The sequence below is a fragment of the Tachyglossus aculeatus genome, chromosome 24, assembly GCF_015852505.1.
Source record: "Tachyglossus aculeatus isolate mTacAcu1 chromosome 24, mTacAcu1.pri, whole genome shotgun sequence".
NCBI lineage: Eukaryota > Metazoa > Chordata > Mammalia > Monotremata > Tachyglossidae > Tachyglossus > Tachyglossus aculeatus.
The window spans coordinates 24,661,979-24,682,775 of NC_052089.1; the positions used below are offsets into that span (position 1 = coordinate 24,661,979).

Consider the following 20,797-nt stretch of genomic DNA (forward strand, 5'->3'; position numbering starts at 1 on the left):
ACACATTTGTTTTGGACCCCAGTTCTGGCTACAACCATCATCATCATCAATCATATTTATTGAGCGCTTACTATGTGCAGAGCACTGTACTAAGCGCTTGGGAAGTACAAATTGGCAACATATAGAGACGGTCCCTACCCAACAGTGGGCTCACAGTCTAAAAGGGGGAGACAGAGAACAAAACCAAACATACTAACAAGGTGGCAGGAGTCCCTAGCTAATGCCCATCTGGTGGGCTGCTCTATTAATCTGCTCATGAGAGAAGCAGCGAGGCTCAGTGGAAAGAGCCCGGGCTTCGGAGTCAGTGGTCATGGGTTCAAATCCCGGCTCCGCCAATTGTCAGCTACGTGAATTTGGGCAAGTCACGTCACTTCTCTGGGCCTCAGTTCCCTCATCTGGAAAATGGGGATGACGACTGTGAGCCCCCCGCGGGACAACCTGATCACCTTGTATCCCCCCCAGCGCTTAGAATGCTGCTTGGCACATAGTAAGCGCTTAACAAATGCCATCATTATTATTATTATTATTAATGAAGTAGTAGACACTATCCCTTCCTTCAAGGTCCTTACAGTCTAGCGGGGGGAAACAGGTATTAAGACACATTACAGAAAGGAGAGTATAGAGTTAAGACCCCTGCACAAGGATGACACGGAAATTTGTGAAGCGTTCCATATTTTTACTTTTAGACTGTGAGCCCACTCTTTTAGACTGTGAGCCCACTGTTGGGTAGGGACTGTCTCTATATGTTGCCAACTTGTACTTCCCAAGCGCTTAGTACAGTGCTCTGCACACAGTAAGCACTCAAAAAATACGATTGATTGATTGATAGAGATATGTACGAAAGTGTTACCATGGCGAAGAGGGGAAAGTGAATGCTTAGTCTGTCAGTGCTTATCAGTCAATCGGTATTCATTGAGTGCTTACTGTAAACAGAGCGCTGTACTAAGTGCTTGGGAGAGTACAATATAACAATACCACAGACACAGTCCCTGTCTACGAAGAGCTTACAGTCTAGAGGACTAGTCGAGAAGCAGCGTGGCTCAGTGGAAAGAGCCCGGGCTTCGGAGTCAGAGGTCATGGGTTCAAATCCCGGCTCTGCCACATGTCTGCTGTGTGACCTTGGGCAAGTCGCTTCACTTCTCTGAGCCTCAGCGACCTCATCTGGAAAACGGGGATGAAGACTGTGAGCCCCCCGTGGGACAACCTGATCACCTTGTATCCCCCCAGCGCTTAGAACAGTGCTCTGCACATAGTAAGCGCTTAACAAATGCCATCATCAAATTAAATTAGTCTGCCCTCTAGTCACTATATCGATTTTTGAGAGAATTTTTACTCAAGTGATAGATGGTTAGAGGTGGTTTGAGCTTCGCACTGCCATAATTTCATAAGCGTGCACATTCACAAGGGTCCGAAAGGCCTTATCATATATGAACCTATATTTCCTTTTTTCCTCCCCACAGTCGCTTGGTATAATAGCTATTCAGTTAGCACACCACAGAGGAGCTAAAGTGATTTCTACAGCATACAGTCTAGAAGACAAAGAGTACCTTGAAAAGCTGAGGCCAACTGTGGGTAAGTCTTATTCCTGTTCTGAATTGTGAAAGAAAAGGCGCTGAAAACTATTTTACATTGACTGTGTGATTCTCAACAGCCCTGCCTGGGAGGTAAGGAACATAAAACTAGACTTTAAGTTCGTTGTGGGCAGGAAACGCGTGTACTAACTCTGTTATATTGTACTTTCTCAAGCTCTTAGTACACAGTAAGCACTCAGTAAATACTACTGATTGCTTAGAGAAGCAGTGGAAAGAGCGCGGGCTTTGGAGTCAGAGGTCCTGGGTTCAAACCCCGGCTCCGCCGCTTGTCAGCTGTGTGACTTTGGTCAAGTCACTTAACTGCTCTGTGCCTCAGTTACCTCATCTGTAAAATGGGGGTGAAGACTGTGAGCCCCAAGTGGTACAACCTGATCACCTTGTAACCTTCCCAGCGCTTAGAACAGTGCTTCTTTGCACTAAGCGCTTAATAAATGCCATCATTATTAGTATTACTGATAGATTGATGAACTGCTGTTTTGGTCATAGGGTTGTGTAACTGATGGTGTTTATTCTTGACTTTCCCCTTTTATGTTGTATTTCTGTTTGTTGTTTCACCTTTCCTAATGTGGCCAGACACCAGCCTTCCCTCCTGCTATAGATGTGAGCTTCTTGAGGGCTAGGGACCTTGTCTGATTCTCAGTGCTTAGTACGGTGTTTTACCGCCAGTAGGTACTTAATAATTATTATCAGGAGTACTACCAAAGCTTAAAAGTGAAAGTTTTATCTACAATTCAGGCCCGAACTTGCTATTTTGGGGGAGTTCCAGCCACAGAGATTACTGCCTCTGCATCAAGTCATGAATGTGAGCTGTGAGCCCACTGTTGGGTAGGGACTGTCTCTATATGTTGCCAACTTGTACTTCCCAAGCGCTTAGTACAGTGCTCTGCACACAGTAAGCGCTCAATAAATACGATTGATTGATTGATTGAATGCCGAGCTGCTTTTCCCTACCGTAGGGTTGGTGTACTTTGTCCAAGTTGTGCTCCGTCGCTCCACCCACCCCCACAACTGGGAAGAGTGTCTTCCCCTCACTACTGTGTTTACAGTCCCCGGGTAACTTAGCAACTGGAGAGAAAGTGCCACCTGCTCCCTCAGAAAAGGCAAGGGGAACCCCAGGGGAACAGGATGAGACAGAGCCTGTGAATATGGGAATAAAATCGAGCCCTGTATTTAGTTCTTTAAATCACTCCCCACCCAGATTCAATCAATCAATCAATCAATCGTATTTATTGAGCACTTACTGTATGCACAGCACTGTACTAAGCACTTGGGAAGTACAACTTGGCAACATATAGAGACGGTCCCTACCCAACAGTGAGCTCACAATCTAGAAGGGGGAGACAGAGAACAAAACAAAACATATTAACAAAATAAAATAAATAGAATAGATATGTACAAGTAAAATAAATAAATAGAGTAATAAATATGTACAAACATATATACATACATACAGGCGCTGTGGAGAGAAGAAGAAGGGGGCTCAGTCTGGGAAGGCCTCCTGATTCAGCCCTGATTCATTCATTCAGTCAGTTGTATTTATTGAGCGCTTACTGTGTGCAGAGCACTGTACTAAGCGCTTGGGAAGTACAAGTTGGCAACATATAAAGATGGTCCCTACCCAACAGTGGGCTCACAGTCTGATTCAATCAATCAATGGTGTTTATTGAGCACTTTATTCGTGCTCAATTGTACATTGTACTAAGCTCTTAGAGAATACGGTCGAGTTAGCAGACGTGATCCCTGTCCCCGTGGATCTTTCAGTCTTGTGCAGGAGACCGACACTAAAATAAAATCCAGGTAGGGGAGGTAACAAAGTTTGAAGACATGGATAGAAAGGCTGTGAGGGGAATGGTACGTAAACGCTTTTTGGGTCACATACTGAAGTTTATAGTGATGGAGTCGAGGTGGGGAGATGAGAAATAAGTCAGGGAAGGCTTCCTGGAGGAGGTGTGATCCTTGTAAGGCTTTGAAGATGGGGACAGGAGGGGTTCTGCTGGTTGGGAGTTCTAGGCAGGAGGGAGAGCGTGAGCAAAAGATCGACCGCAAGAGAGATGATGATAATAATAATGATAAATTGTGGTATTTGTTAAACCCTTACTATGTGCCAGGCACTGTACTAAGCGCTGGGGTGGATACAAGCGAATCGAGCTGGACACAGATGAGGTAACTGAGGTCCAGAAAAGTGAAGTGACTTGCCTGAAGTCACATAGCATTCATTCAGTCGTATTTATTGAGCGCAGAGTGCTGTACTAAGTGCTTGGGAAGTACAAGTTGGCAACATATAGAGACGGTCCCTACCCAACAGCGGGCTCACAGTCTAGAAGGGGAAGACAGACAACAAAACAAAACGTGGACAGGTGTCAAATTGTCAGAACAAATAGAATTACAGCTAAATTCATTCATTCATTCGTATTTATTGAGCGCTTACTGTGTGCAGAGAACTGTACTAAGCGCTTGGGAAGTACAAGTTGGCACAAAGAGATGGTCCCTACCCAACAGCGGGCTCACAGTCTAGAAGGGGGAGACAGACAACAAAACAAAACATATTAAACAAAATAAAATAAATAGAATATGGACAAGTAAAATAGAGTAATAAATATGTACAAACATATATACATATATACAGGTAATGCATATGCACATCATTAACAAAATAAATAGAATAGTAAATATGTACGAGTAAAATAAATAGAGTAATAAATTTGTACAAACATGTATACAGGTGCTGTGGGGAAGGGAAGGAGGTAGGGCAGAGGGGATGGGGAGGAGGAGAGGAAAAAGGGGGCTCAGTGTGGGAAGGCCTCCTGGAGGAGGTGAGCTCTCAGTAGGGCTTTGAAGGGAGGAAGAGAGCTAGCTTGGCGGATGTGGGGAGGGAGGACATTCCGGGCCAGGGGGAGGACGTGGGCCGGGGGTCGATGGCGGGACGGGCGAGAACGAGGCCCGGTGAGGAGATCAGCGGTGGAGGAGCGGAGGGTGCGGGCTGCGATGGAGAAGGACAGAAGGGAGGGGAGGTAGGAGGGGGCGAGGTGATGGACAGCCTTGAAGCCGAGGCTGAGGAGTTCCTGCCTGATGCGTAGGTTGATTGGTAGCCACTGGAGATTTTTGAGGAGGGGAGTAACACGCAGGCAAGTGGTGGAGCTGGCAGTAGAACCCATGACCTTCTGATTCCCAGGCCCGTGCTCTATCTAGGCTTGTGATATCATGAAGAGAGATGAGAGCGAGCCCCATTGAATAAGTTGACATTAGGCTCCAGAACAAAAGCATCCAGGGGCCATTCTGGGGAGGGGAAAGTGCCTTGAGCGAAGTACTTCCGTTCCTTGAACATTTTTCCCTTTCCTCTCCCACCCGTAAACCAGGCTGTGAAATGGCGTCTCTATATGTTGCCAAAACTTGTACTTCCCAAGCACTTAGTCCAGTGCTCTGCACACAGTAAGCGCTCAATAAATACGATTGAATGAATATGTATGTATGTTTGTACATATTTATTACTCTATTTTACTTGTACATATTTATTCTATTCATTTTATTTGGTTTATATGTTTGTTTTGTTGTCTGTCTCCCCCTTCTAGACTGTGAGCCCACTGTTGGGTAGGGACCGTCTCTGTATGTTGCCAAAACTTGTACTTCCCAAGCGCTTAGTTCAGTGCTCTGCACACAGTAAGCGCTCAATAAACGACTGAACGAATATGTATAGATGTTTGTACATATTTATTACTCTATTTCACTTGTACATATTTATTCTATTCATTTTATTTGGTTTATATGTTTGTTTTGTTGTCTGTCTCCCCCTTCTAGACTGTGAGCCCGCTGTTGGGTAGGGACCGTCTCTAGATGTTGCCAAAACTTGTACTTCCCAAGCGCTTAGTACAGTGCTCTGCACACAGTAAGCACTCAATAAATACAATTGAATGAATGAATGAATGGCAGCAAGCCTGAGACCTCTTTAGGGCAGTGTGTACAATCAGTGCTCGATAACTAGTGCTTGTCTACTTCCCAAAACTTAGAGCCAGTTGATGGAAGCTTAGATGAGGCAAATGACGTCTAAACCCCTAACTTCTGTGGTTTTGATTTACACACTCAACATATTTATTATTCTCCATGTCTTTTTAGGTTGTTTTTCCTGCTATTTCAGTCCTTGCTCATGTATCTGACGCCATTACCCACAACCATATTCTAATCCTAGAGTGTAAACCCTTTTAAGGGACAAGGCCCTTGTCTAATTCCCATCGTTGTATTTCGGTCCAGCTTTTAGTAGAGTGCTTTGCCCCAAAATACTACTGAATGAATTTCAGTCAACCAGCTTATCTTTCCACGTTTCCACGATTCTTATCTCTAAAATGCAGCGGTAGACTAGGATGGGACGCCATGTAGAAAGTTGCATTTCCAACCAGTACGGAGGTATTTTCATGCCTCTGCATAGTGCTGTGCACACAGTAAGTGCTCAATAAATACAACTGATTGATAAGCCAAGTCCAAACACCGTACTGCGACTTTCCTATCTTCAGGGCGGAGACGGGGCAAGAGGTGGGGACTAGAACATGTTGAGAAACCACTCTGTATCTTTGCCTCTATTCAAGAAGAGGAAAAATTTGAGTGTAGATTGTTTCTTTTGGTGTACCATCTACAGGCGGTCGGGTTTCGATTTAATAAGTACCGTCAAAGTTCTAAAAGTAATTTTGTTCCTCTTTTCCTTTTTCTTTCTTGGGCGATTATTGCTGGAAAGGTGTAAAACAGCCTTTGGTAGGTAAGTGAACACTGCACAAAAGTGTTGCGCGGTCGCATCTCGGTGATATGTTCGTTTGTAATTTGCTTTGCGTGTGCTCACTTGGGCAAGAATTCAATCTTATGATTTGGAGGTGAAAAAAATCAGCGTATAAAGTGCGGACGGTAGGAATCTCCCTTGGCCTAGAAACTGAATGCAAAACTTGGAAGACAGAAAATGCTCTGTTGGTCACTTTCGGGCAACCTAAAACTGAGTGACCTGTTTGTATCTCTTTTTACAGTCTCTAGACCGTAAGCTTGTTGCGGGCAGAGAATGTGTCTATCGACACTGTTGTACTCTCATTCATTCATTCATTCAATCAATCGTATTTATTGAGCGCTTACTGTGTGCAGAGCACTGGACTAAGCGCTTGGGAAGTACAAGTTGGCAACATCTAGAGACGGTCCCTACCCAACAGTGGGCTCACAGTCTAGAAGGGCGAGACAGAGAACAAAACATATTAACAAAATAAAATAAATAGAATAAATATGTACAAATAAAATAGAGTAAATAGAATAAAATATGGAAAGGAAAGGGCATGGGCTTTGGAGTCAGAGGTCATGGGTTCAAATCCCAGCTCTGCCAACTCTCAGCTGTGTGACTTTGGGCAAGTCACTTAACTTCTCTGTGCCTCAGTGACCTCATCTGTAAAATGGGGATTAAAACTGTGAGCCCCCCATGGGACAACCTAATCACCTTGTTACCTCCCCAGCGCTTAGAACAGTGCTTTGCGCATAGTAAGTGCTTAACAAATACCATCATCATTATTATTATTATTATTAGAAGTCTACTCTCCCAAGGGCCTAGTACAGTGTTCTGCCCAGGAGGTGCTCAATAAATACCACTGATGGATAATATCCATAAATATATATCAATAAATATCACTTTTGGTGGAAAAGTGAATCATTAGAGATCCTAGGAGAACATGCTAGTTGGTAAATAGTGGTTATTGCTGCTAATAACTGAAAAAATGGAGTTATTAGTATTCACCTAAGTATATATACAGAGAGCTACATAGATAACTATTTTTCCTGTTCAAAGATGGTGCTAGACTCTGAGCTCGTTATGGGCAGGGATGTCTCTGTCTGTGGTTTTCTTGTCTTCTCCCAAGCACTTAGGACAGTGCTCTGCACACAGTTAGCGCCCGATAAATACAGTTGATTGAATGAATGAATGCTACTGCTCCTGCACATGAACATCAGTGTGGCTGTTTATTTGGTTTATATGTTTGTTTTGTTGTCTGTCTCCCCCTTCTAGACTGTGAGCCCGCTGTTGGGTAGGGACCACCTCTATATGTTGCCAAAACTTGTACTTCCCAAGCGCTCAGTACAGTGCTCTGCACACAGTAAGCGCTCAATAAATACGATTGAATGAATGAATGAATGGAAAGACCCTTACACGCTGTGTCTTTATTTTTTTTTTTTTAAATGGTACTTGTCAAGTGCTTACTCTGTGCCTGACACTGCACTAAGCGTTTGAGTAGAAACAAGATCATCAGGTTGGACCCAGTCCCCATCCCACAGGGGGCTCACAGTCCCTTTTGCCCCGCCGATGGGTTTGTCACTTGCAGTATCTTTTTGCCGGTTTTGAATTCATCATCATCATCATCAATCGTATTTGTTGAGCGCTTACTATGTGCAGAGCACTGTACTAAGCGCTTGGGAAGTACAAATTGGCAACATATAGAGACAGTCCCTACCCAACAGTGGGCTCACAGTCTAAAAGATCGCCCCAAAACCTCTGCCCAAGGAGTTTCCCCGCCTTTCCGGGAGCTGTCTGTCTGCCCAACCGATCCATCTGCGGCCACTCCTCAATTGTCCCCTGCTGGTCCCTACCATCCAACAGCGTAGCTTTGAGAAGCAGCGTGGCTCAGTGGAAAGAGCCCGGGCTCTGGAGTCCGAGGTCATGGGTTCAAATCCTGGCTCTGCCCCTTGTCAGCTCTGTGACTCTGGGCAAGTCATCAACTTCTCCGAGCCTCAGTTCCCTCATCTGTAAAATGGGGGTGAAGACTGCGAGCCCCCCATGGGACAACCTGATCACCTTGTAACCTCCCCAGCGCTTAGAACAGTGCTTGGCACATAGTAAGCGCTTAATAAATGCCATAAAATAAAAAAACCCTGCTGCCTCACTAAGTCTTTTCACATTTGGCCTCCCCTCCCTGCTTACTTGTATCCTGTTTCAGTTCACCATTTAATCATCTGTGTCATTCATTCAGTCATATTTATTGAGCGCTTACTGTGTGCAGAGCACTGTACTAAGCGCTTGGGAAGTACAAGTCGGCAACATAGAGAGACGGTCCCTCCCCAACAACGGGCTCCCAGCGTGGCCTAGTGGAAAGAACCTGGACCTTGTTCCGATCCCGGCTCCGCCACTTGTCTGCTGTGTGACCTTAGGCGAGTCGCTTCACTTCTCTGTGCCTCAGTGACCTCATCTGTCAAATGGGGATTAAAGACTGTGAGCCCTACGTGGGACGGGGACTGTCCGATGTGGCGATCTTGTATCTACCCCACAGTGCCTGGCACGTAGTAAACGTTTCACCAGTGCCACGATTATTTCTGCTATTGTCATCATTTGAAAACTTTTGGCCAGGTCGACAATGAACTAACGGATTGGTTTAGGGTCTCAGGTAAAAACCTGTATACATGTTTGAACATATTTATTACTCTATTTATTTATTTATTTTACTTGTACATATCTATTCTATTTATTTTATTTTGTTAGTATGTTTGGTTTTGTTCTCTGTCTCCCCCTCTTAGACTGTGAGCCCACTGTTGGGTAGGGACCGTCTCTAGATGTTGCCAATTTGTACTTCCCAAGCGCTTAGTACAGTGCTCTGCTCACAGTAAGCGCTCAATAAATACGACTGATGATAATGATGATGATGATGATGTTTGTACATATTTATTACTCTATTTTACTTGTACATATCTATTCTATTTATTTTATTTTGTTAGTATGTTTGGTTTTGTTCTCTGTCTCCCCCTTTTAGACTGTGAGCCCACTGTTGGGTAGGGACTGTCTCTATGTGTTGCCAACTTGTACTTCCCAGGCGCTTAGTACAGTGCTCTGCTCACAGTAAGCGCTCAATAAATATGATTGATGATGATGATGATATTAGATCCTGGAGGTAAAAACGTACCCAGCACTTAGAACAGTGCTATGCACATAGTAAGCGCTTAAGAAATGCCATTATTATTATTATTATTACCCATCACCCTGAGCGAAAAATTCATTGGTAGTTTGTACCCCCTGCCCCATTTTGGAGAGTAGAAACTTGGATTTCATGTCCCGCTTTGTTCCCCATCTGATGTCTTTTTTTTTTTAATGATATAAAGCCCAGTATAACCTCCCAATCTTCCATCCTTTCCAGCTCGAGTGATAGATGTGTCTAACGGGAAGGCTGCCATTGCTGAAAGCTGTTTGGAAGAAACAGGCGGCCTGGGAGTTGATATCGTCGTAGATGCTGGAGGTGCGTTGTTACCTGTCCAAGGAGGGGATGGATGAACTGGGTTTGGGAGCGGGCACCATTCCAAGCCCTCGTTTCAAAGAGAAGCAGTGTGGCAGAGTGGCGAGAGCACGGGCTTGGGAGCCAGGCGGTCCTGGGTTCTAATCCCGCCCTTTTGCTGCGTGACCCTGGGCAAGTCACTGTACTTCCCTTTGCCTCTGTTACCGCAGCTGTAAAAAGGGAATTAAGACCGTGAGCCCCACATGGGACAGGGACTGCGTCCAACCTGATCACCTTGCATCTTCTTCCCGGTGCCCAGAACAGCGCCTAGCACATAGCAAAGCGCCCAACAAATACCATCACTATCAGTATTACTAACTAGGGGCCTTGTCGCCGGACCGTCTCTATACGTTGCCAAAACTTGTACTTCCCAAGCGCTTAGTACAGTGCTCTGCACACAGTAAGCGCTCAATAAATACAATTGAAGGAATGAACGAATGGAAGGTTTGGTAAACCTCTGCAGCCTGTGCAGATCAAACGTTTGTTCCTCTTTACATCAGGTACTGTAAACGAGGAAGGTTGCACTCTTGCCAGGAAAGTACGGATTTATTAGCCGAGGGAAAAACCGTGGCTCTACAGGACTGTTGACTGGTCGCGGTTTTCAGGCACTGAAGTTCACTCAAGGAGAATTGGGGCTGAAGTGTTAGGCAACAATAATAATAATAATAATAATGGCATTTATTAAGCGCTTACTATGTGCAAAGCACTGTTCTAAACGCGGTTACAAGGTGATCAGGTTGTCCCACGGGGGGCTCACAGTCTTCATCCCCATTTTACAGATGAGGTACTGAGGCCCAGAGAAGTGAAGTGACTTGTCCAAAGTCACACGGCTGATAAGTGGCGGAGCCGGGGTTTGAACCCAAAGCCCGGGCTCTTTCCACGGAGCCACGCTGGCAATGTCACTTTTTTTATCCAGTTACTAGGAAAGGCGTCATCAGATGATGTGTTACTTTAAATTTAATAAGAGTGATCTCAAGGGCTCCTGTGGTGTGATATAGGGGTACTAATTTCAAAGACTTTTATCCTTTGCAGAAATTTCAGGGTTAAAATGATCCAGCTTCGGAGCGATGTTCGACGGCTTACCTGCAAAGTTGAAAAAGCTCACAGCGTAGGCTCTTCCTGCCAGAAACCTTTCCAAAAGGTTTTTATGGAACAGTCATTGACCAGTTCCCTTTCAATTTGTACATATTTATTACTCTATTTTACTTGTACATATTTATTCTATTTATTTTATTTGGTTTATATGTTTATTTTGTTGCCTGTCTCCCCCTTCTAGACTGTGAGCCCGCTGTTGGGTAGGGATCGTCTCTATATGTTGCCAAAACTTGTACTTCCTAAGTGCTTAGCACAGTGCTCTGCACCCAGTAAGCGCTCAATAAATACGATTGAATGAATTAATGAACAGAGGAGCAAATAAGAGGAAATAGGCATAAGTTTCAGCAGGAAAGGATTGTTTGACTTTGACCACTGGCTAACGGCGCCCTCACAGATTTACGAAAGGAAATTGTTGGTTTCAAAACATTTAAAAGAACGTGTGGTGAAATTAAGGGACCGCTGTCTGCAACAGAATTAGAAATGTTTTGAACATGACATATATTGTACTTCCCAAGCGCTTAGTACAGTGCTGTGCACACAGTAAGCGCTCAATAAATACGATTGATTGATTGATTGATATATTAAAGATGGAAATTATCTGCTCATTCTTCCATGTGCAAAACATAAATTTTTAAAAGGGTATACTTTGAGGAACACATTTCCTTAATTGGCAGGTAGAAATATATTTCTTCCGGTGCCAGCGCTTAGAACAGTGCTTTGCACATAGTAAGTGCTTAACAAATGCCATTATAATAATAATAATAATAAGTATTATTATTATTCCTGTTTCTCCTGTCCCTTGGAAGTGAGACTGTACAGTAAAGAAGATGAGTCACCTTCAAAGTTACAACTACTTCCACACAAGCATGATATCATCCTGCTTTTGAGCGTTGGTGGGCACTGGATCACCTTGGAAAAAAATCTCCAGGTAAAATCTGACTAACCTTCGAGTGTTTCTTTCGGGAACATTTTCATGAACAAAGCCGAGTGGGAGTAGGAGACGTCGACTTTTAGATAAGGAGAGGTCAGTTTGGAGAAACCCTTACAGCCCAGCATGAGCCGGGAAACTCAAGCCCTTTTGTCTTTAACCCCAGAAAAGTGTTTATTCTGCTGAAAGGACTGAATGAATGAATATGTATATATGTTTGTACACATTTATTACTCTATTTTACTTGTACATATTTATTCTATTTATTTTATTTGGTTTATATGTTTGTTTTGTTGTCTGTCTTCCCCCTTCTAGACTGTGAGCCCGCTGTTGGGTAGGGACCGTCTCTAGATGTTGCCAAAACTTGTACTTCCCAAGCGCTTAGTACAGTGCTCTGCACACAGTAAGCGCTCAATAAATACGATTGAATGAATGAATGAATGAACAAAGCCGAGTGGGAATAGGAGATGTCGACTTTAGATAAGCAGAGGTCGGTTTGGAGAAACCCTGACAGCCCAGCATGAGCCGGGAAACTCAAGCCCTTTTGTCTTTAACCCCAGAAAAGAGTTTATTCTGTTGAAAGGATTGAATGAATGAATATGTATATATGTTTGTACATATTTATTACTCTATTTTACCCGTACATATTTATTCTATTTATTTTATTTGGTTTATATGTTTGTTTTTTTGTCTATCTCCCCCTTCTAGACTGTGAGCCCGCTGTTGGGTAGGGACCGTCTCTAGATGTTGCCAAAACTTGTACTTCCCAAGTGCTTAGTCCAGTGCTCTGCACACAGTAAGCGCTCAATAAATACGATTGAATGAATGAATATGTATATATGTTTGTACATATTTATTACTCTATTTATTTTACGTGTACATATTTATTCTATTTATTTTATTTGGTTTATATGTTTGTTTTGTTGTCTGTCTCCCCCTTCTAGACTGTGAGCCCACTGTGGGGTAGGGACCGTCTCTATATGTTGCCAAAACTTGTACTTCCCAAGCGCTTAGTACAGTGCTCTGCACACAGTAAGCGCTCAATAAATATGATTGAATGAATGAATGAATGAATTTTGAATGATGTGGTTTTTGCCACTGATTTGTACTACGCCAGTCACAGCAATTCATTAGTCAAAATCCCTACAGCATCTAAAGAGACTTGGTTAATAATAATTAATGATGGCATTTATTAAGCGCTTACTATGTGCAAAGCACTGTTCTAAGCGCTGGGGAGATTACAAGGCGATCAGGTTGTCCCATGGGGGGCCTCACAGTCTTCATCCGCATTTTACAGATGAGGTAACTGAGGCGCAGAGAAGTTAAGTTACTTGCCCAAAGTCACACAGCTGAACATTTGAACCCATCATCATCAATTGTATTTATTGAGCGCTATGTGCAGAGCATCATCGTCATCAATCCTATTTATTGAGCGCTTACTATGTGCAGAGCACTGTACTAAGCGCTTGGGAAGTACAAATTGGCAACATATAGAGACAGTCCCTACCCAACAGCGGGCTCACAGTCTAAAAGGGGAAGACAGAGAACAAAATCAATCAATCAATCAATCAGTCGTATTTATTGAGCGCTTACTATGTGCAGAGCACTGTACTAAGCGCTTGGGAAGTACAAATTGGCAACACATAGAGACAGTCCCTACCCAACAGCGGGCTCACAGTCTAAAAGGGGGAGACAGAGAACAGAACCAAACATACTAACAAAATAAAATAAATAAAATAGAATAGAGCACTGTACTAAGCGCTTGAACTCATACTAACCCATGAACTCTGACTCCAAAGCCCGTGCTCTTTCCAGTGAGCCACGCTGCGTCAGTTGACGCGGCTGGTTTAGTAGCGGTCGTTCGGTGTCTTTTTTTAAAAAAACTAATGGGGTATTTGAGCGCTTACTGTGTGCAGAGCGTCGTACAAATAGCTTAGAGAAGAATGATAGAGCCAAGTTGGGAGATGTATTCCCAGCCCATGGGGAGCCCTAGACCCAGGAAGGGCTGACCGTCTGAAGTAAGAAGGATTCTGCGACCCGCTGAGCGTGATTCCGTGAATCTCTTTGCACCGGATTCCAGCTGGACCCTCCAGACAGCAACTGCCTGTTCCTCAAGGGAGCCTCCATCTCCTTCCTCAATGACGAAGTGTGGAACTTGTCGAATGCGCGGCAGGGGAAGTACCTTTATATCCTTTCCCGGTGGCCGGAGACTCGAAACCCGTAGGGTCATCATCATCAATCGTATTTATTGAGCGCTTACTGTGTGCGGAGCACTGTACTCGGCGCTTGGGGAGTACAAGTCGGCAACAGAGAGAGGCGGTCCCTACCCAACAGTGGGCTCACAGTCTAAAAGTAGGATGAACTACAGGGTCAGAGCCGCAGGCGGGGGAAGAGACTGAAGTGCAGTCGGTTCTTCCCGTAACCCGGACTTTCACTTGGGGTTTTGGATGGAAGTCTGTCAGGGAATTAGAGGATGTTCTTCGGACAACACTCTCCTCCGAGAAGCCTTCCCTGACTAAGCCCTCTTCTCCTTTTCCCTTCTGCGCCGCTCTGACTTGCTCCTTCATTCACCGTCCCTCCCTTCTCCACAGCACATCTATGTACAACTGTATATATCTGTAATTTATTTATATTAATATATGTATGTATGTTTGTATCTGTAATTTATTTATTTATATTAATATATGTATATATGTTTGCATGTATTTATTACTCTATTTTATTTGTACATATTCATTCTATTTATTTTATTTTGTTAATATGTTTTGTTTTGTCTGTCTCCCCCTTCTAGACTGTGAGCCCACTGTTGGACCGTCTCTATATGTTGCTAACTTGTACTTGCCAAGCGCTTAGTACAGTGCTCTGCACACAGTAAGCGCTCAATAAATACGACTGAATGAATGAATGAATGTCTCCCCCCTCTAGACTGTGAGCCTGTTGTGGCCAGGACTGTGCCCTGCCTGTTTGTTGTTATATTGTACTCTCCCAAGCACTTAGTACAGTGCTTTGCACACATTAAGTAGTCAATAAATATGACTGAATGAATGAACACTCATCATGGCGTAATGGAGTGAGCGTGGGCCTGAAAGTTAAAAGGACCTGGGTTCTAATCCCGGCTCCGCCACATGTCTGCTGTGTGAACTTGGGCAAGTCACTTTACTTCTCTGGGCCTCAGTTTCCTCACCTGTAAAAAAAGGGGATTAAGACTGTGAGCCATTGGGGGGGGGACAGGGACTATGTCCAACCCAAATACCTTGAATCTACCCACAGTGCTGGCACATAGTAAGCACTTAACAAATACCACAACTATTAGAATAATAATAATGATGATGGCATTATTAAGTGCTATGTGCAAAGCACTGTTCTAAGCGCTGGGGAGGTTACAAGGTGATCAGGTTGTCCCACGAGGGGCTCACAGTCTTAATCCCCATTTTACAGATGAGGTAACTGAGGCACAGAGAAGTGAAGTGGCTTGCCCAAGGTCACACAGCTGACAATTGGCGGAGCCAGGATTTGAACCCATGACCTCTGACTCCAAAGCCCGGGCTCTTTCCACTGAGCCAGGCTGCTTCTCTATAGAATTATATCTTATTATATTTATGTATTATATATAATTATGATTATATTGTCTGAATGGGACACAGTGCTGTGTCAGAAGAGGTGGCCAGTTGCTGAAACATGGCATCGGTCGAGGTGTGGGTATCATCACACATTTTCCTTGACCCCTTTCAATAATAATAATAATAATAATAATGGCATTTATTAAGCACTTACTATGTGCAAAGCACTGTTCTAAGCGCTGGGGAGGTTACAAGGTGATCAGGTTGTCCTGGGGGGCTCACAGTCTTAATCCCCATTTTACAGAGGAGGTAACTGAGGCTCAGAGGCTCAGTGGTACTTATTAAGCGCTTACAGAGAGGGAAATTTATGTCCTGAGTTCAGGGTTTACAAAATGACGGTTCAAATGACCACACTCGATACTGCACTTTGTCAAAACTGACAGTGTTAGAGAACCCAATCTGAATGCTTTCTACCTTGAGTTACTTGAGTCAATTATCATTATAATGCTGGTTAAGGGCTTACTATGTGTCAAGCGCTCTTCTAAGCACTGGGTTGGATACAATTCATCAGGTCAGACACAGTCCCTATCCCAGATGGGATTCACAGTCGAAGTAGTGAAACCATTTATGCAGTGCTACCTTAACCGCACTCTCAGATACGTATCTTAAAAGATGTGATGGAAAACTTATCAAATGGCATCTTCAGGTAAGCATTCTTATTATTCTTATTATGTGCCGTCTAGTCATTTCCGACTCATAATGACTCCACGGATAAACTTTCTCCAGAACGTCCTGCCCTCTGCCATAATCCGTAATCTTTCTAATGGTTCTTTCTTCCGTTATCCTTGTTATGGTCTCTATCCATCTAGCCGCTGGTCTGCCTCTTCCACGTTTTCCCTGAACTTTTCCTAGCATTAGTGTCTTCTCCAGAGAATTTCATTCATTCATTCATTCAATTGTATTTATTGAGCGCTTACTGTGTGCACAGCACTGGACTAAGCGCTTGGGAAGTACAAGTTTTGGCAACATCTAGAGACGGTCCGTACCCAACAGCGGGCTCACAGTCTAGAAGGGGGAGACAGACAACAAAACAAACATATAAACCAAATAAAATGAATAAATATGTACAAGTAAAAGAGAGTAATAAATATGCACAAACATATATACATATTCATTCATTCAATCGTATTTATTGAGCACTTACTGTGTGCAGAGCACTGGACTAAGCGCTTGGGAAGTACAAGTTTTGGCAACATAGAGAGACAGTCCCTACCCAACAGCGGGCTCACAGTCTAGAAGGGGGAGACAGACAACAAAACAAACATATAAACCAAATAAAATGAATAGAATAAATATGTACAAGTAAAAGAGAGTAATAAATATGTACAAACATATATACATATTCATTCATTCAATCGTATTTACTGAGCGCTTACTGTGTGCAGAGCACTGTACTAAGAGCTTGGGAAGTACAAGTTTTGGCAACATCTATTATTATTATTATTATTATTATCATATTTATTGAGGGCTTACTATGTGCAGAGCACTGTACTAAGCGCTTGGGAAGTACAAGATGGCAACACAGAGAGACAGTCCCTACCCAACAGTGGGCTCACAGTCTAGAAGGGGGAGACAGACAACAAAACAAACATATAAACCAAATAAAATAAATAGAATAAATATGTTCAAGTAAAATAAATAGAGTAATAAATATGTACAAACATATACATATATACAGGTGCTGTGGGGAGGGGAAGAAGGTAAGGAGGGGGCTCAGTCTGGGAAGGCCTCTTGGAGGAGGTGAGCGTTTAGTACAGCATTTCTAGTACAAGAGAATCAGTCCTCCTCGTTACATGTCCAAAATATGCTAATCCAAGTATAGTCATTTGGCCTTCCAAAGGCCACTTGATTTAATGTGCTCCCAAATCCACTTGTTTGTTTCTCGGGCAGTCCACGATATTCGCAAAAGCCTTCTCCAACAAGCTTTCTTACACGACGGATTCTTAACGCTTTTCTTCACTTGAACAGCTTTAACCAAATAGATCCTGAATCTCACAAAGAACATCAGATGCTTCCAAATGGGAAACAGTGTTACATAGCACCGAGTCCCCTCTCGTCTGAAATCATCATCATAATCATCAATCGTATTTATTGAGCGTTTACTGTGTGCAGAGCACTGTACTAAGCGCTTGGGAAGTCCAAGTTGGCAACATATAGAGACAGTCCCTACCCAACAGTGGGCTCACAGTCTAAAAGGGGGAGACAGAGAACAAAACCAAACATACTAACAAAATAAAATAAATAGAATGGATATGTACAAGTAAAATAAACAGAGTAACAAATATGTACAAACATATATACATATATACAGGTGCAGTGGGGAAGGGAAGGAGGTAAGATGGGGAGGATGGAGAGGGGGACGAGGGGGAGAGGAAGGAAGGGGCTCAGTCTGGGAAGGCCTCCTGGAGGAGGTGAGCTCTCAGTAGGGCTCTCAATACAGGTGAGTATTGAACGGCCTGGAGAAAAAGAAATAATAATAATGATGGCACTTATTAAGCGCTACAAAGCCCTATGTGAGGTGAGCTCTCAATACAGAGGTATTTTACCTCTGTGAAATAATTTTGCTGAACGATTTTTCAGAAATAAAAGAGATAATACTGTGAGTAAAATATCACTTTTTTTTTCCTGTAAACTCTGGAGTCTCTTTAGAATTTAAAAGTAGAAACGTCTTTAAATGCTGCGTGGTGAGTGTCCCCTTGATGCCTAGGGCTGTGAGCCCACCGTTGGGTAGGGACCGTCTCTATATGTTGCCAACTCGGACTTCCCAAGCGCTTAGTACAGTGCTCTGCACACAGTAAGCGTTCAATAAATACGACTGATTGATTGATTGATAGGGGCTGTGAGCCACCACTGCCTCTTCGAACTGTTCTAAACCAGATAGTAACTGAGCACCTTCCGAGTGCGGTGGATGGGTGCGGAGTTCTTCGGAAGTAGAATAAAAGTCCAACCCATGCCCTCAAAAAGAGCTTACTCTAAATCTGTTTTTTGTTGCCTCCAGCTTCGGAACAGCACTACCCGGACTCTGTCTTAAAACGAGGGTCAAACAGAGCTGGTGGCATTTCTGCTCTGCGAGAGGGGCGGAGGGATGGTGAAGATACTTCAGCTTCCTTTTCCTCCCCTGCCAGTGCCGGATCCAAGGCATCCGTCTCACTTGCTCTCTCCCTTCCCCTGCCTCCAATCTTAAAGCCGTGGGGATTGCGAAGGAGTAATTAACCTCCAAGAATTTACCCAAGCGCTTAGTACAGTGCTCTGCACACAGTAATCACTCAATAAATACGATTGAATGAATGAATGAATGAATAAATACAATTGAAAGAATGAATCTAGCTTTACTTCCATTTATTCTGACGACTTGACCCCCGTCCACATGTTTTGTTTTGTCGTCCGTCTCCCCCTTCTAGACTGTGAGCCTGTTGTTGGGTAGGGACTGTCTCTATCTGTTGCCAACTTGTGCTTCCCAAGCGCTTAGTTCAGTGCTCTGCACACAGTAAGCGCTCAATAAATACGACTGAATGAATGAATCTAGCTTTACTTCTACTTATTCTGACGACTTGACCCCCGTCCACATGTTTTGTTTGGTCGTCCGTCTCCCCCTTCTAGACTGTGAGCTCGTTGTTGGGTAGGGACCGTCTCTAGATGTTGCCAACTTGGACTTCCCAAGCGCTTAGTACAGTGCCCTGCACACAGTAAGCGCTCAATAAATATGACTGAATTAATGAATGAATGAGGACAACCACTCCTTAAAATGCATGCCATCATTAGCTGCTCAGCAGTTACCTTTTGGGGTTGGGTGTGCTATTAGTTGTGAACCAGAATGATGCTGCTTTCCAGACCTGTGAAGCTTAGAGGATGGGGGAAAATGGCCAACATTCCTAACGAGAATATTGCCTCACTTTCCCTCAACATTTTAGATGGTAAGAGAACAGGAAAAGGGCACCGTCTCTTTTTCCTTTTGTCTCCCGGCATTGCTTCTAGTAATTCAAAAAGACCTTTAGAATTGTCTTTTTGTCTGGGAATTACTTTATGTTTGCTCTGCTAGGCTAAGCTCCTTGAGGGCAGGGATTTTTCCTTCCGTCTTGTACTTAGTACAGTGTTCTGCCCACTGTAGGTGCTCAGTAAATACTAGTGATTGACTTCTGTTCAGAAAAGTCTACCGCTTGACTAATTTTATTACTCTATTTATTTATTCTACTTGTACATATCTATTTTATTTTGTTAATATGTTTTTGTTTTGTTCTCTGTCCCCCCTTCTAGACTGTGAGCCCACTGTTGGGTAGGGACCGTCTCTCTATGTTGCCAACTTGGACTTCCCAAGCGCTCAGTACAGTGCTCTGCACACAGTAAACACTCAATAAATATGATTGATTGATTGATTAATGTGAATATTTTTCTGTTGGCCTTAATCTACAGACTACATTCTTTTAATAAACCTTTTTTTTTTTTCTGTAGGCCTATGGTGGATGAACCCGTTCCTTTGTATGAAGCCAAAGGGACCATGGAAGTTGTTCAGAGCAATCAAGCGAGAAAAAGACAAGTTATTCAGTTGTGAACCCGTTTCCTGGTTTCCAAGCCAGAAGGCTCAAGGCTTTTATGTTAGTGTGTAAACATTATGATAGTCACTTCTTAGGTGACTCTGTAAGGGGAATTTTAAGTTCCCCCACCACACACCCCAGTTCATAGAAAGGAGTTTTGTGAGAGGATGACTTGTGGCGATATCTAGTTTCTGTTCATCCAACGTATTAGAAACTGTTAACTGCTTTAAGATTTGATTATTACTTCCAAGAAATGTGACCCACTTTAGAACAAAAGGCATTTGCTACCACACTTGGCATAACGTTGTGGTTTTCTTGATGGCTTTCAGTTTTTTCTTTCCCCTTCTCTCTCAATGTAAACCGCTCTACAGCGTCACGGTTTTTTACAGGTGGTTGTAACTCAAAAGTGTCCAGGCCTTGAAAATATTTAATGTCCGTTAAGCACCTAATTTTTCCTCACAGAGTTATTTTTTCTCACAACACCTAGTTTACGGCACACGGTACTTACTGAGTCCCCTTCATTCCTCCTGACTGGGGAGACTCTTTTAGGGAAAACGCTGATAAAGCCTTCAAATCCGAAACGTTATAGTTTTTCATCTTTCCAACTCTATATAAATTGTGACCTGTATAGATTGTGCTACTTTAGTGTTGGCATATATCACTGTGTGTGTTATTTTTATAGGCCACGATGTGTTAATAAGCATACTTTTCTCCATTCCTTATCCTATAAATAATCTTTAAAACCTGACTAATGTGGAAAACA

General features: G+C 43.3%; 1 protein-coding gene across 3 annotated transcripts in view; it reads left to right on the forward strand.

Moving 5' to 3' along the window:
• Nucleotides 1–20,797, forward strand: part of CRYZL1 (crystallin zeta like 1) — a 36,538-nt gene extending 15,741 nt beyond the window's left edge. For 2 of the 3 annotated variants that reach the window (XM_038766324.1, XM_038766323.1), the window contains exons 8-14: nucleotides 1,461–1,572; nucleotides 6,316–6,336; nucleotides 9,725–9,823; nucleotides 11,761–11,882; nucleotides 13,963–14,068; nucleotides 16,103–16,148; nucleotides 19,952–20,797. In XM_038766324.1, coding sequence (XP_038622252.1) covers nucleotides 1,461–1,572; nucleotides 6,316–6,336; nucleotides 9,725–9,823; nucleotides 11,761–11,882; nucleotides 13,963–14,068; nucleotides 16,103–16,148; nucleotides 19,952–20,051 — 606 coding nt within the window. In that variant the 3' untranslated portion in view covers nucleotides 20,052–20,797. Of the gene's footprint in view, nucleotides 1–1,460; nucleotides 1,573–6,315; nucleotides 6,337–9,724; nucleotides 9,824–11,760; nucleotides 11,883–13,962; nucleotides 14,069–16,098; nucleotides 16,149–19,951 lie in introns of all 3 variants that reach the window. The other variant, XM_038766325.1, reaches the window with a different exon arrangement.